This window comes from Trifolium pratense, linkage group LG2, assembly GCF_020283565.1.
Source record: "Trifolium pratense cultivar HEN17-A07 linkage group LG2, ARS_RC_1.1, whole genome shotgun sequence".
NCBI lineage: Eukaryota > Viridiplantae > Streptophyta > Magnoliopsida > Fabales > Fabaceae > Trifolium > Trifolium pratense.
The window spans coordinates 18,481,368-18,497,711 of record NC_060060.1 but is presented as its reverse complement, the minus strand read 5'-3'; the positions used below and the strand labels follow the sequence as shown (position 1 = coordinate 18,497,711).

General features: G+C 35.8%; 1 protein-coding gene across 3 annotated transcripts in view; it reads left to right on the top strand.

The window, feature by feature from the left end:
• The first annotated feature begins 3,588 nt into the window (after positions 1 to 3,588).
• Positions 3,589 to 16,344, top strand: part of LOC123903799 (nucleobase-ascorbate transporter 11-like) — a 37,299-nt gene continuing 24,543 nt past the window's right edge. Inside the window, exons 1-10 of one of the 3 annotated variants that reach the window (XR_006808179.1) lie at positions 3,589 to 4,347; positions 5,076 to 5,173; positions 5,270 to 5,440; positions 5,524 to 5,624; positions 5,894 to 6,029; positions 6,165 to 6,215; positions 6,314 to 6,598; positions 6,703 to 6,937; positions 7,097 to 7,377; positions 8,530 to 8,771. Coding sequence is in view for 2 of the 3 variants with exons in the window: in XM_045953418.1 (XP_045809374.1) it covers positions 3,741 to 4,347; positions 5,076 to 5,173; positions 5,270 to 5,440; positions 5,524 to 5,624; positions 5,894 to 6,029; positions 6,165 to 6,215; positions 6,314 to 6,598; positions 6,703 to 6,937; positions 7,097 to 7,377; positions 8,530 to 8,751 (2,187 nt within the window). In the remaining variant the exon portion in view is untranslated. Of the gene's footprint in view, positions 4,348 to 5,075; positions 5,174 to 5,269; positions 5,441 to 5,523; positions 5,625 to 5,893; positions 6,030 to 6,164; positions 6,216 to 6,313; positions 6,599 to 6,702; positions 6,938 to 7,096; positions 7,378 to 8,529; positions 8,972 to 16,344 lie in introns of those variants that run through there. The other 2 variants (XM_045953419.1, XM_045953418.1) reach the window with 2 other exon arrangements.

Sequence of the window (16,344 nt, the reverse complement as noted above, 5' to 3'; positions counted from 1 at the left end):
AAATTACTTTTTAAATGTAGAATGACAAAGTATTTCTATGCTAAAATGACAAATATTTTTGAACAAAAAATCATGACTAGAATAACAAGTACAAATGAAATATTTAATTAAATTTGGTTTCCATTTTGACAAATTGTTCGAGTACAAAAGTAAATATATTTTTATCGTCTTCATAGGGATTGATGCGATATCGATATCGTTCAACAATTAATATTGTTTTAAGTATAAAGAAAGTCTTTGTTTGTTAATCATCCAAACTCACAACATATATAAATTCAGGGAGAAATAACAAAGAGATGGAATTGTTAGAATTAGACTGCATTAACTCATTCATATATACTTCCCTGATCAGTTATATAAATTCTAATTATTTCCCAATATTATCACGTATTGCTCATCGTGCGTTTCCGTCCCTAGAGAACGACGAGGAATCTATTAAACCTATCAAACCCCGATCCCTCGGGTGCTTAATCGATATAATAGCATTAAGTTCCAATACTTTGAGTGAATGTTAAACCTAAATCTATTCCTAGAGTTTAGCATCTAACAGACCATTATCCTAGTTCTAGATTCAAAAAGTATATTCCTATATCATTTCAAATCAAAGATTCAAACATTGAAAACAAGGATAAGATCAATATTGATAAATAACTAAAACCATATATAACGCCATGAACAAAAGAAATACATACTAATAGAGTCAATTACATCTAATACCAACAAAAGTGTCTTTAGCTACTCATTACCATGGTAGCTTTACACAAGTGAGAAGAAAAGAGATGAAATAACAACACCGGTTGATTCCTCAAACAGTTGGCGTGCATCCACCGTCGCTTCCTCCGTCGTTCCGTGCTCAAACTCTCTGCCTTTCTCCTCTGTTTCGTGATGTTCTCTGATGGTGTCCGAGAGTGAATGAATTGAATGATTTTCACAATGGGTGATGCAATGCTTATACAGGCTTGAAAAGTAACTATGGATGGTAAGCCACTTGTAGAAGGAAGGCGGTTTGATGATGTCTTTTTTACTGATTAAGTTAAGCCAACTTTAGTAGCTAAGAATCAAAGAGTCAAACATTGCAGCATATGGTCCAATAAAAACTCCTCATCACTTTATACAATTGGACAAATTGTGCCTGATTTTGGTCTAATGATAATTTTTCTTAGCATCCAAGTATGTAGTTCTACTTGCTTCCATTTTTCCATTAAGCTCATGAAACCTATAAAAGTGAGGGAAAATAGGTGAGAGTAGCTAAAATACTAATATCTATATATATAAATCCTAGATAGTTGTGAAATTGCTTATTTAAACCTTAATCCACAAACCAATGAAAACCTTTCATTTAGCCACATCATCCACTTACATCTATTTAATGTGGGATACTAATTGTAATTATTATTATTATTATTATTATTAATATTGTTTTGGGTTATTATTCATTTTAATTTTTTTTTTGTTCATTTTATTATTTTGTGTATTTTATTGTTTTTTTTTCAAAAAAGTTAATGTTTTTGCTAATAATCTTTTGTCCAATCTTTGTAAATATAAGGAGTTGGCCGATTGTCAGGACCACTTTCTAATGTTTAATAAAAAAAAAAGATAAAATAAAATTTACTAATGGTTGTTATGCCCTGTATGATTTTTATCATATTCAATATTTGAGTATGAGTTAGGTTGGTTTATCTTTGCTCTAATAAATTTCAAATTAATATAAATGTCAAATTCGATAATACAGTAGTTTTTTTGTAAGAGATAATGAAGTAGTTTATCCAACTCAGAATCCTCCAATGAGATTTATAATATAAATAAAAATTTATGTTTCAACATCGATTGTTTTTCATTGTCAATTATATGTTGTCATTTCCATAGTTATTTTGAAGAATGAGTTAAAGATATTGCTAATCAATGTTAATGAAGAAGATACCAAAGTAACTTCAAATGTGATGTATAAATAAGTTTTTTAAATGTATAAACGTCTATATATATAATTCTTAGATAGTTGTGCAACTACTAATCTCTCTAATCCACGTCAGCCACTTATATCCAATTAAACCACCCAATAATGCCACATCACTTCTACTTACATCATTGTCATTTCTATACACTTTTTCATATGCCTACATTTATATACCTATAACTTTTCATTATACACCCACTCAACTAATAATAATAGTGTTTTTACTAAATTATACGCACTAATTAATCTTTTATACTATATATTGAATTATAGTGTCCAATTAAGAATCAAATGCACAGTGTATGAGTATGACCACAAACCGTTTTCATAGCGACATGACAATTTATGAATTACCAACTTATTTTGATAGATGCAATAGGATCTATTGTAATCTTTTTGAAATGTATAAACACATCTTTAATATGTACCTTATATTTACATAACTTTTTTAATTATTATTATTATTTTGTTGTTGTTGATGTTATTATTATAATTTTCATAATACTTATTGTTTCAATTTATACGAATGATTTTTCAACATTATAATATAAAATACCGCATAACACCCGTGCATCGCACGGGTGTGGGACTAGTTTACTAGTAAAGATTAATATTTACAAATAGTTGAGGTTTTTACTTTAAATAACTTTATAAAACAAGTCAATAAATGCTTAAAATGTATAAGTAAAATTACTGCTTTTTGGCACTTATCACAAATACGTGTTAAAATAAATTATGTATAGAAGTGAAATTCTAAAAAAAAAAAAGTGAAATTCTTATACGGTCATGTGATTAAATATAATTTTCTCAATCATATTCACAAATTTTTAATTTTATTCTTTTAATTATTTTATAAATCATTAAAAAATTATACTAGTGTGTTTATATGATCACATGACCGTCTAGGTTTCACTTAACAATATTAACTACAAAAAGTATCCGAAGCATATGTGAGCCATAAAACCATGATACAATTTCACTGGCCACAAAACATATTTTTCTGGATGCACACAAACTTTTTTTTGAAACTACAAGGCCAGGGGGAGCACTTACCGAAGAAACATATGTCGTCGTTGCATTCGGATATCCAACATTAGTGACAACTCTAGTAACTTAAGCGTTTTTTCTGTTGGCCGGTTAAAAAATGTTAATTTGGATACTGTCACATTAGCGCTTTTCATGTCAGATGGTTAGAAAACGCTGATATGAATGTTGTTCTTTGTTACGTGGATACTACCACATTAGTGTTTTTCCTGTCAATTGATTAAAAAATGGAGAAAATAAAATAAAGTGGCAAAAATGTTTGATTTTAGAATAGGGGATCAAAAGTGCAATTAAGCTAAGAAACAAAGAGAAAAGAGAAAATTGATATTGGACTTTATAGGAAAGATCACGGTTCGATCTCCAGAACTGTGATCGGAAGGGAACTGAAACTATTGATGTCAGAATTCACCCTTGAAACCAAATTAAGCGATCGAGCGGGCTTGATATCAATGGTGAAAAAAATAATAAAAAAAAATGACAATCTTCACATATGATTGCAACCAACGGCCATACTACAAGGTCATTTTGGTAAATCCACTCCCACCTCCTTCACCAATCACCCTCACTTGCTAAAAAAAGCTCTCTTCACGTGTATTGTATGTATTCAGGAAATGTATTCACACTCTCAACATTCACTACTCACTACAGCTTCTACTCTGTTTTCCATACATGAAATAAAAATCCAATCTTTACTCTTTCTGGGTCAATTTCATCACTACCATTTTCTTCAGAAAAAGTGTAAATGGCAACTGGGTCGAACTCATCAGTGAACAACAAAAGGGGTGGTGGCACTATTGAACCTAAAGTTCCACCTTTTGTTCCAAAAACTGGTTACAATCCAAGAGATTTACGTTCATGGGCCAAAAGAACTGGTTTTGTTTCTGATTATTCAGGTGAAGCAGGGACAAGTGGAAGTGAAAAGTTTGAACCTTTTCAGCAGAGGGGAAGAGGGTCTTCATCTTCTCCTAAGATAGAGATAGATCCAGTTGTTGGGAGTTTGAGAGACAATAGAGGTATTGAGATCCAACCTGCTTCACATGGTGGGGTTGGTTTGGAGGAGAATGTGAGAAAAGAGAATGAGCCTGTTTTGGCTTTGAATCCTGGCGAGAGGAAAGTTGGTATGAGAGGGAATGGTAATAGTAATAATGGTAATGGAAGTAATGGTAATGGTAGTAATGGTCATGGAGTATCTGCAGTTGCTCCTATGCAAGATGAAAAGGGTGAAGAGGAGAATGTGGTACAAGATGAAGTTAAGGTTGATTTGTTTCCAGAAGGAGTGGAGCCTTTTGATGGTGGATGGAAAGGACCGTCAGAATTGAAGTGTGGACTTGAAGAAAATCCGGGTTTTGGTTAGTTTATGTTTCATTGTTTTTCTGTTGTTATTCTTAGAATTTGGGTTGGGCCTAATTCTGCAAAATTATCTTGTAAGATGATGACCGCCTTTGCTTATAACTCAGTTCATGCCATCCCGCATCCAATGTGCGTGCGACAACACCCCTCACGCCCAACGGGCTTGGTGCGTGGATATAAATGATCGGTGGCCCGATAGCAGAAACCTAATAGTAGGTGGCCCAATAGATCTCGGAGAGGCTCCGATACCATGTTAGATTCTGGGTTGAGCCTAACTCAATCCTACAAAACCAGATTGTTAGGTGAGGACTATTGTCTCTACTTATAAACCCATGTTTAGGTCATATTGCATCCAATGTGCGACTCTCTCTTAACAGTTATGATTGTTAATTATCTCTCATATGGTTTATTTGACTCATTAGTTATAGTAGTTTATGTTTTAGAAAATGCTGATTTTGGATTGTTTGAAAGTAGTTTTGTTTAACTTGAATACATGTGGAACAAATTTGATGTCTTAACTCTTATGATGAATATTTGTGTAATACTGTGTAACTGTGTTTTAAGCAATGATTATTGAATGTAGCTAAATCCATGTGTTTGGATGATGTGTATTATCTTAAGAATAGATTAGGAAGAAAGATAATTTAGCATAATCATGTTCCTTTCTTTAATTTGGCCAAAAATCAATAACTCATTTTTACTTGCACTTTTATATCTTCAACTGCAGTATCTCTTATCTATTATGGCCTACAACACTATCTATCATTGGCTGGTTCACTTGTATTGATCCCATTAGTCATGGTACCAGTTATGGGTGGAACTGATGTAAGCATGCCGTTATTTACCATTTATTACTCTCTACGACAATCAATAGTTCTTCGGATTTTACTTTTTTATGTTAACATTAACCACTGATGACAGAAGGATACCGCTACCGTAATTTCGACAATGTTGTTTATTTCTGGCATCACAACTGTACTGCACTCCTACTTTGGTACCAGACTGCCTTTAGTTCAAGGGAGCTCATTTGTGTATTTAGCACCGGCGTTAGTCATTATAGATGCTCAAGATTATCGCAATCTTACAGAACATGTAAATTCCTATTTCATTAACATGCACATAATCTTAATTTGTCAAATACTCAAGGTTCTTAATCCTGGTTATTTCAATTGCAGAAATTTAGGCACATAATGAGGGAACTTCAAGGTGCTATAATTGTTGGTTCAATCTTCCAATGTATCTTGGGATTTAGTGGCTTGATGTCTATCCTACTCAGGTAACAAATTTTTTTCTGTCATGTCTTTGTTCTATTCACCATAAATATCTTTGTTTGTTTTTTCAATTTAGTAAATTTATATATTTTATTAGTATGATGTTCTGCTACCTCATTGAAAATTTATGATGCATGTGCATTAATGTGCGAGATAAAGAGGTGCATGATATTGGTCAATGAAGGGATAAGTAATACTGAACTTTTATCAACTGAGAGTTGTCACGATTTCGGTCTCGCATGTCAATTCTTTACAATATTACAATTTGTTTTAGGTTAATCAACCCAGTTGTGGTTGCCCCAACTGTTGCTGCCGTAGGATTAGCATTCTTTAGTTACGGTTTTTCACAAGCCGGCATTTGCTTGGAAATTACTGTTCCACAAATTGCACTGGTTCTATTATTTACTCTGGTGAGTCATGCAGCACCAATCACTGGTTCCAAAGTAATTGCTTGATTTATAAACAGGTCACGGGATTTGGAATTTTGTTAAATTAGATTTTTATGTTCAGATATTCATTATTTCTTTATTTTGTCTTCTTTGAAGCATCTCCGAGGAGTATCTATCTTTGGACGCCACTTATTTCGAATTTATGCCGTAAGTATCTAAAATTAAGACATTCTTTCTTCATTTTATATTGAGAATATGTGGCTATAATAACAAACTCTTACAAATTACTTTTTTCATATATGTAGGTTCCGTTGAGCGTATCATTAATTTGGATATTTGCATCCTTTTTAACAGCAGGGGGTGTGTATAATTACAAAGGATGCAATCCCGATATACCGAGTTCAAACATTCTTACAGACGCATGTAGACAGCATGCATATACCATGAAGCATTGCAGGGTTGATTCCGATGCATTGTCTACTGCTGCATGGGTCAGAATCCCTTACCCTTTACAGTGGGGCATCCCTATTTTCCACTTCAGGACTTCCATAGTCATGGTTATAGTGTCACTCGTTGCCTCTGTCGATTCAGTAAGTATCACATTTAAAATTTTAGATGTATTTTTGTTTTGAAAGTAAGGATTACATATAGCGGCGTATCCAGGACTCTGAGTCACTAGTTTATCCTTTTCCAGGTTGGAACTTACCGTATTACGTCCCTTCAAGTTAATACAAGGCCTCCAACTCGAGGAGTTGTTAGCCGAGGTATTGCACTGGAGGGTTTGTGTAGTATATTGGCTGGTCTTTGGGGCTCAGGTACCGGTTCAACGACTTTGACAGAAAACGTGCACACAATTAACACCACAAAGGTGGCAAGTAGGATGGTAGTGGAACTTGGAGCAGTTTTTTTGATCATATTCTCATTTATAGGTAAAGCAACAACCCTTCGTGTCAAAATCCATAATTGTAGATTAATAGCAGCATTATATATTAACTAAAATTTTGATGCATTACACCTAAATTAAAGTTTAGATGTTTCTATAGACAGACTGAACATACACTTAAATTGTATTTTTTTTGTTGTTGTAGGGAAAGTAGGTGCCCTCCTTGCTTCCATTCCACAGGCTTTGGCTGCTGCTGTACTGTGTTTCATGTGGGCTCTTACCGTGACATTGGGCCTATCGACTTTACAGTATGCTCAATCAGCCAGCTTCAGGAACATGACGATCGTTGGCGTTGCCTTGTTCCTTGGTATGTCCATTCCATCTTATTTTCAACAATACCAACCTGTGTCGAGTCTTATACTTCCCAGTTATCTGCTTCCTTATGCGGCGGCATCAAGTGGGCCATTTCATTCAGGCCTCAAACAAGTAAGTCGCTTCTGTATGCAGAAACATTTCGCCACCAATATATAATGACTAAGAAAATAACAAATAATAAGAAGCACTAGTTTTGTACATTCGATGGTTATTTTTACTCTCATTGACACATCACAGTATAAACTTGTTTGAAATTGTTTACGCTGGTTTTTCCGTAAACAACCGCTAGTTTAAATTAATTACTTGCAGGACCAACTAGTAAATCCCAGGACATGTTTTGTGCATTGATTTTAATGTTCATCATTGAAATAAACATTTAGTAAACCAGTTTGAACGAATAACTTACAAAAGAAAATGTAAATTAAACAAAGATTCACTCGAATGAGATCTATTTAAGAACTTCAAAAGATAAATTGCAATGGAATGATAAAAATTGCATTAAAATGTAAAAGTTTTACAAAGAAAAGAAATGGTTCACGAATTCATACATTTTCTTCACTGCACCCTTTTCTCTCGAACGCATGGATACTTTAGGTTTTGTGAATTTTTGTATTTGAATTGTGACCCTTATTCCAACTAAAGGAACTACTATTTATAATCATAAGAATGAACAACTGCCTATGAAAACGTGTTTCGCCAACTCTCCAAACCCATGAACCCACAATCTCTTGATCAAGCTTGAAAAGAGTAACCGCTTCTTTAGCTCTAACTGTCGCTCGAATCCAGCCATCGAATCCCTTGTTATATCGTGCTAAAAATGAAAATAATTCTAAGTCCAGAAACTTACACATTCGAATGCTAGGATTCGAAACCCCATTCGATTCGAAGGCAATTTTGCCTTTTTGTTAATAAAACATTTTATGAAATTAAGACTTTAAATAAGCTTAATTAGGTAATTTAATCACCTTTTCATATCTTTTATTAACTTAATTAATGCATTCATTTTGGACCTTCATGGATACATTCCATTTATTATTTCCATTAATTTTATTTAGTCGCGTATTTAAGATGACGCACCAATTTAGCATTAAATGCATATGGTCAAAAATTTGAGATAACAGAAATATGGTTAGATAGTGAAATATAATTAGACGGCTCTGTAAAACTTATTGTCTTATTGTTAATGTATAGTTATCAAACTCCTGTATTTTTTTTATATAATGATGAGCTAAGTGGTCATTTTCTTTGTCCAAAACTTACCAGCTTGATTTTGCTATCAATGCTCTTATGTCCATGAACATGGTGGTTACACTGTTGGTGGCATTTCTACTGGACAACACTGTCCCGGGAAGTAAAGAAGAACGAGGCGTGTATATATGGTCGAGAGCTGAAGACGTTGCTGCAGATGCTTCACTGCAATCTGAATACTCACTGCCAAAGAAAGTTGCATGGTGTTGCTGTAGGTTGAAGTGTTTAGGGGTCTAACTTCGGACATTAAGAAAAAGGTATTGAACATCATGAAGGAAAAGGTAAATGTACATTGTAATATAGTTATTTATAGCAACATTAAATTGGAGAAAGGTTTGAAATATTCATTTTGCTTGAAAAATTGCTTAGTTATTTTCACATGTCTGTCAAATTGTCTATTGAAAGAAAACAATGTATTTAAGAGTTAAGAGTTAGTAAAATATTTATTTATTTGTTATCAATAAGTGTTTGTTTTTTTAAAGTTCACATCGAGTATTTAAAGAGTTGTTGCAAGTCACTGACAAAGGGGGAAAAATGCGGACATTGATTATCTACACTATTTAGTAACTATAGTATATTTAGGAGAGAAAGTTTACTAAGAAAGAGTTGGTAGAAGTTTTTCCTCGAACCTACCCGCTATTTTAGTTGCGCTACTTTCCGCCTCCACGTTACTAAAACAAAACTTTACATATTTCTGAAAGTGTAGTTTTGAACAACATAAATTATAATTTGTTCTTATTTTAGAGGTGTATTTTCATTATTGAACTCGTATTGAGGGGCGTGGAATTTTTTCCGCCATTTTTTCAGGCTAACAATTGTTCAAAAATGGTAAGAGAAGGAAGAATGTGACTATTAGAATATAGGCCTTGTAAACAAAGTGTAACAAACTAAATGAGCTGGCACTAGGTTGTTAGCAATTAGTTAGGCCTTGCTTAGCTGGCACCCAGTCAGTTAGAGAGTGCTGATGTGGCATTGCCACTTGTATCTGTATATACAGCTCTATTTAAAGAGCCTATTGTAACTGTTCAACATATGATGAATTGATACAATTGAAATGAAAAGTCTTCACAAATATCACTCTCTATCGTTTTCTATTATGGTATCATGAGCCTCTAAGGGTTCAAGAAACACGATTCCGCAACAACAACAACACCTCAAGATCTTCATCTTCTTCATCATCAATGGCGACTGATCCTCTATCAGAACCGATTCCGGTGAACAACGCCGCCGCAGATCTACCAAATACAAACAAAGAATCGACGAAATCGGGCTTGACTCACTCACTCACCATCAAATTAGACGAGAAAAACTTTCTTCTATGGAGTCAGCAGGTAAATGGTGTCATTACTGCACATAACCTTCACCGTTTCGTAGTTAATCCGGAAATCCCTCTCCAATTCGCCTCCGTCACCGATCGATTGGACGGTAAGAACTCCGACGAGTACCAGAAGTGGTTATTCAAAGATCAATCGCTCTTCACTTGGCTTCTTTCAACAATTTCCGATGGTGTTCTTCCTCGCGTCTTAAGCTGCAAACACTCTTATGAGGTTTGGGAAAAGATTCACACCTACTTCAATTCCGTACTCAAATCACGAGCGCGTCAACTCAGGTCTGAATTGAAAAACACAAAGAAACACTCAAGAACGGTAAATGAATATCTCTTACGCATTAAATCCATCGTGAATTCCTTGATAGCTATCGGTGATGTTGTATCTGAACGAGAACAAGTAGATGCTATTCTTGAAGGATTGTCTGAGGAATTCAATCCCTTCGTGATGATGGTCTACAGTAGATCAGATACACCAAAAGTGGAGGACGTTGAGGCGTTGCTCCTCCTTCAAGAATCACAGTTCGAAAAGTTTCGACAAGAATTAGCTAATCCAAGTGTATCAGCTAATGTTGCTCAAATTGAATCCAAGGATAGCAACCACAACTCTGATTCAGAAGGCCAAGACTCAGGAACTGAACATTACAATGTCAAGACTCATCGCGGAAGAGGACGCAACAAAGGCAGAGGTCGAAGCCGTGGCAAAACGCCCAATACTGGTAGAGTTCAATGTCAAATCTGCTCCAGGAAAAATCATGATGCGTCAATCTGTTGGTACAGGTATGATCCCTCGTCTTCTAGACCGAATGCACGTGGTTCCAATGCTGGTAACAACCCTAGACCATCACATTACAATCCCTACCCTCGCCCCTCTGCACACTTAGCTTTGCCTCAATACTACAACTCTATTCCAGATATAGACACTATTTCTGCAGCATCTTGGTATCCTGACTCAGGTGCATCACACCACCTCACTTTCAATCCCAACAATCTGGCCTATCGTGTACCTTATCAAGGGCATGATCAAGTTACCATGGGAAATGGCCAAGGTGTGTCAATCAAGTCTTTAGGTCAATCAAGTTTTTGCTCACCTTATGATCATAGTGTTCATTTAAAACTTAATGACTTACTTCATGTTCCTAATATATCTAAAAATCTGTTATCTGTTAGTAAGTTTGCTAAAGATAATAATGTCTTCTTTGAATTCCACCCTCATAACTGCTATGTTAAATCACAGGGTTCTAATACCATCCTACTGGAGGGCTCTGTTGGACCAGATGGATTATACAAGTTCATGCCCTTTGAATTCAACCCTACTGCTCAGTCTAGTCCCTCTTTGCATTTGAATGAAACTCCTAGTTTGTTTTCTAGTCATTTGTCTGCTTTGAATAAAAATATCCAATGTAACAATGCTTTAACCATTGGACATGTAGATAATACTTTACATACTTGGCACCTAAGGTTAGGCCATGCCCATCATAAGGCTGTTCAAACTGTACTAAAGTGGTGTAAAATTCCTTTTTCTAATAAAGCTACTACTTTCACTTGCATTGCTTGTTGTGTTGGTAAATCTCATAGATTGCATGCACCCTTATCTACCACTATCTATACTAAACCCTTTGAAGTCATTCATTGTGACCTATGGGGCCCTGCTCCCTTTAAATCTTACTATGGGTATAACTACTACATCACCTTTGTAGATACTTACACCAAATACACATGGTTTTATCTTCTTAACCAAAAGTCAGATGCTTTAAAAGCCTTTACTCAGTTTCTAAAGTTAATTCAAAATCAATACCAAACATCTGTTAAAGCTGTGCAATCTGATTGGGGGGGAGAGTTTCGACCCTTCACTGCAATGCTAAATACCTTGGGAATCCAACATAGATTGACTTGCCCTCATACATCTCACCAAAATGGGACAGTTGAAAGAAAACACAGGCAAATAGTTGAAATGGGACTTACTTTATTGTCACAAGCTTCTTTACCTCTTCATTTTTGGGACCACAGCTTCACTCATGCTGTTCATTTAATCAATAAACTCCCCTCCAGTGCTCTATCATCTTTTAAGTCTCCTCATCATGCATTATTTGATTCCTGTCCTGACTACACTCAACTGCGTGTATTTGGCTGTCTCTGTTTTCCCCACTTAAGACCATATAACAAAAATAAATTACAGCAAAGGTCTAGTCCTTGTGTGTATCTTGGTATATCACCCCAACACAAAGGTCACAAATGTCTTGATGCCAATGGCAGAATCTACATATCCAAAGATGTGATTTTTCATGAGTCTCAGTTTCCATACACAACTCTATTCCCTACAAACTCTAGTAGTGACAGCAGTCCTAACAACTACACACCTGAACCAAATTCTTTCCCTACAATCAACCTCAATAACCCACCCTTAACAATAAATCAAATCAACTCACTAATATCACAGCCCATCCCTTCATCTCCAAATACTCAGCCCTCCAACAGTGCTTCTTCAATGACTGACTCTATCAAACCATCCCCACCTACTGTCTCTTCACACAATGATCATCCAATGGTAACAAGGGGCAAAACTGGTAATTTAAAGCCTAAGACTTTTACAGCCAGCATTGAACCATCCACTGTTAGAAATGCATTAGCTGATCCTCAATGGCTTAAAGCTATGCAGAGTGAGTACCAGGCTCTGATTGACAATAAAACTTGGTCTTTAGTCCCTCTCCCACCTCACAGAAAGGCCATTGGCTGTAAATGGATATTCAAAATAAAAGAAAATCCTGATGGGACTGTCAACAAGTATAAAGCTCGCTTAGTAGCCAAAGGCTTTCTCCAAAAACCTGGATTTGACTTTACTGAGACCTTCTCCCCGGTAATTAAGCCTGTCACTGTAAGAATTATTCTTACACTAGCTGTCACCTACAAATGGGCAGTCCAACAAATTGACATTAACAATGCCTTCCTAAATGGTATTCTACAAGAGGAGGTATATATGACCCAACCCACTGGTTTTGAGGTTTCTGATAAGTCACTAGTGTGTAAGCTACATAAATCTTTATATGGCTTAAAGCAAGCCCCACGTGCCTGGTATGACAAACTTACACAAACATTGCTTCAAATGGGGTTTGTAAAAAGTAAGTGTGACCCATCTCTTCTAGTACATCATCAACAAGGAGCCTGCACCTATGTCCTTATATATGTAGATGACATCCTCATCACAGGGTCAGCTCCTCATCTTATCAAAGATCTAATTGACAAACTCAATGTCAAATTTGCTCTCAAACAACTAGGAGAAGTTGACTACTTTTTGGGTATACAAGTTCATCATAAGCCTTCAGGTAGCTTATTACTGCATCAGTCCAAATACATCAATGATCTTCTAAATAAAACAAAGATGGAAAATTGCAAACCCATTGGTTCACCAATGGTCAATAGCTGCAGACTAAGTAAATTTGGCACTGATTCTATGCAAGATCCCTCCTTATACCGGTCCACAGTAGGAGCTCTACAATATGCAACCATCACAAGACCTGACATTGCATATAGTGTAAACAAAGTGTGTCAATTTATGGCACATCCTCTGGAGTCACATTGGAAGGCAGTCAAAAGAATTCTAAGATATCTTAAAGGGACAGTTCATTATGGACTACTATTACAGCCTTCATCCTCAAGTCCTCCATTCTCTCTTAGGGCTTATAGTGATGCTGATTGGGCCACTGATCAGGATGATAGAAGGTCAACATCAGGATCATGCATCTTCTTTGGCCAGAATCTGGTGTCTTGGGGTTCAAAGAAACAGCAGTTAGTAGCCAGGTCTAGCACAGAAGCTGAATATAGAAGTATGGCAAATACAACTGCAGAACTACTATGGATCCAATCACTTCTCCAAGAGCTACAAGTTCCCTTTCATACTCCTACTCTTCTATGTGATAACATCAGTGCAGTATCTCTTGCACACAATCCAATACTTCATTCAAGGACCAAACACATTGAGTTAGATATTCATTTTGTTCGAGAAAAGGTCCTGTCAAAACATCTTCATGTACTTCACGTGCCTGCAAGTGACCAGCTAGCTGATCCTCTGACCAAGCCATTATCTCCCTCCAACTATGCAACAATAAGAGTCAAACTTAAGGTGTTTCCCTGTTTTGAAACCCCTTAGGTTTGAGGGGGGAATATTAGAATATAGGCCTTGTAAACAAAGTGTAACAAACTAAATGAGCTGGCACTAGGTTGTTAGCAATTAGTTAGGCCTTGCTTAGCTGGCACCCAGTCAGTTAGAGAGTGCTGATGTGGCATTGCCACTTGTATCTGTATATACAGCTCTATTTAAAGAGCCTATTGTAACTGTTCAACATATGATGAATTGATACAATTGAAATGAAAAGTCTTCACAAATATCACTCTCTATCGTTTTCTATTAGTGACAGTCACAATTTATGAATTTAACTGTACAATGTAGAAAATCCAATGAACCACAATTTTTGAGTTGATTGTTTGGTTTGCCATTCCTCAACGAAGGAACGGAGTGTGTAATTTGGTGCAAGTAATGTGTGTTTTAGCCTTAAATTGGTCTAGTTATATTCTATCATGTTATCACAATGCAAGTATTTTTTTAAAAAAAATATCATTATAATGTAATAAGATAGTAAAATATGATTACATATAAAATTTGGATGAGATTTTCGAGTGTTTTTCAGTTTAACCATAACTTGAGTTTGAATGTAGTCCTTGAAATGCAACGTTAAAACTCTTGAGTTCACTTAGACTATTGTAATCCTAATAAAGGTTAATTATTGTACTTTTCACCAAAACCAAGCTTACTTTTCACCAATTCACACTCCATAAAAAATGACCAATCACTTCAACCCAATTTTTCTTCCAAAACACACTTTTATCCAGTTCTTAGAATTATTCAATGGACAACCAAACCCTAATCTTTGTCTATAAATTGAACCACAAAAAACAGGACAACAACACAGCAGCGCAGCTGCATCCTCTCCATTCATCACTACCAACAGCAACTTCATCATAATCTCTACAAAACGCCACAACCTTCAACCTTTCATCGATCAAAAACCTTCCCTAACATCATCATCAAAAACTACCAAATCACCAAAAACATAACCAAGCAAATAAAAGTGAAACAAATCTGAAAAAAGAGAAAATCAAACACCTACGAGTACTTCATCTTCCTCATATTACAACCATCAACGCCATCATTTTTATCAAAACACTCATAACTAAAAAGAAGAACAGAACAAGAAAGAAACGTGTTGAGGTTGTTAAACATATAAGTTGCTTGGAGTTTACTTGCTCAACAAGCTAATGGTGTATGGTAGCTATAGTAAGGATACTGTAGGTTAGTAGTGACACTTGCTTAGCTGGCAAGTTTGTTAGAATTAGTTCTATGTATATAAGCAAACTTCATGTATCATTACATTCATTCAATTCAATAATAAAGAAGTTTTTCCTTCTTTTCTCTCTATTATGTTTCCATCATGAGTTTGTTACTCATCTTCTTCAAGAACTTCATGATGGTATCAGAGCTCTTCTGAGCTATGCTGCGCATCCCTTTCGTCTTCTTTGTTTCCGTTGTGGCACGCGGTGGTCACAGCAACACCGCTGGTGGTAGTTCAACCATGACTTACACCGAACCTTCAAACAATCCTAGCGATATCTACTATGTGCATCCTTCCGATGGTCCTAGCACGGTTGTGGTGAAACCGTTGCTCAACTATTCGAATTATCAAGTTTGGGCGCGTTCTATGCGCATAGCACTTGGAGGTAAGAACAAATTCGAGTTTGTTGATGGTTTCATTCCTGTTCCTACTGATTTTGATCCAAACTTTAAGGCTTGGAATCATTGTAACATGTTAATTCATTCATGGATTCTCAATTTCGTGGATGAATCAATTGCTTCGAGTCTCGTTTTCCTTGAGAACGCTATTGATGTTTGGAATGAACTCAAGAAACGATTCAATCAAGGAGATTATGTTCGTATTTCTGAATTGCAGTGTGAAATTTTTGCTCTTAAGCAAGATTCACGTTCTGCTTCTGAATTTTTCACTTCACTCAAAGTTCTATGGGAAGAACTTGAGGCCTACATGCCTACACCTGTGTGTTCATGTCCTATGAGATGCATTTGCAATTCTGGTATTCGCAATGCAAAGGAGCAACATGAAATCACGCATTCTATTCGGTTTTTGACTGGCTTGAATGAGCATTTCGATCCTGTGCGTGCTCAGATTTTGGTGATGAATCCGTTACCTTCTCTTAACAAGATTTTTTCTCTGGTATTGCAATTTGAAAGACAGTATAATTCCAAACATCTAGATGAATCTAAGGTACTCATCAATGCAAGTGATTCACGTTGAGGCCAAGGCAGAGGTCGTAGCGCTGGTAGTTACTCTCCAAACAACGGAGGCAATAGGTCGAACACCTTTGGTGCAAAGAATAAAGAGTGTTCTTTCTGTGGAAAAACTAATCATGTTGTTGAGAATTGTTATAGGAAACAT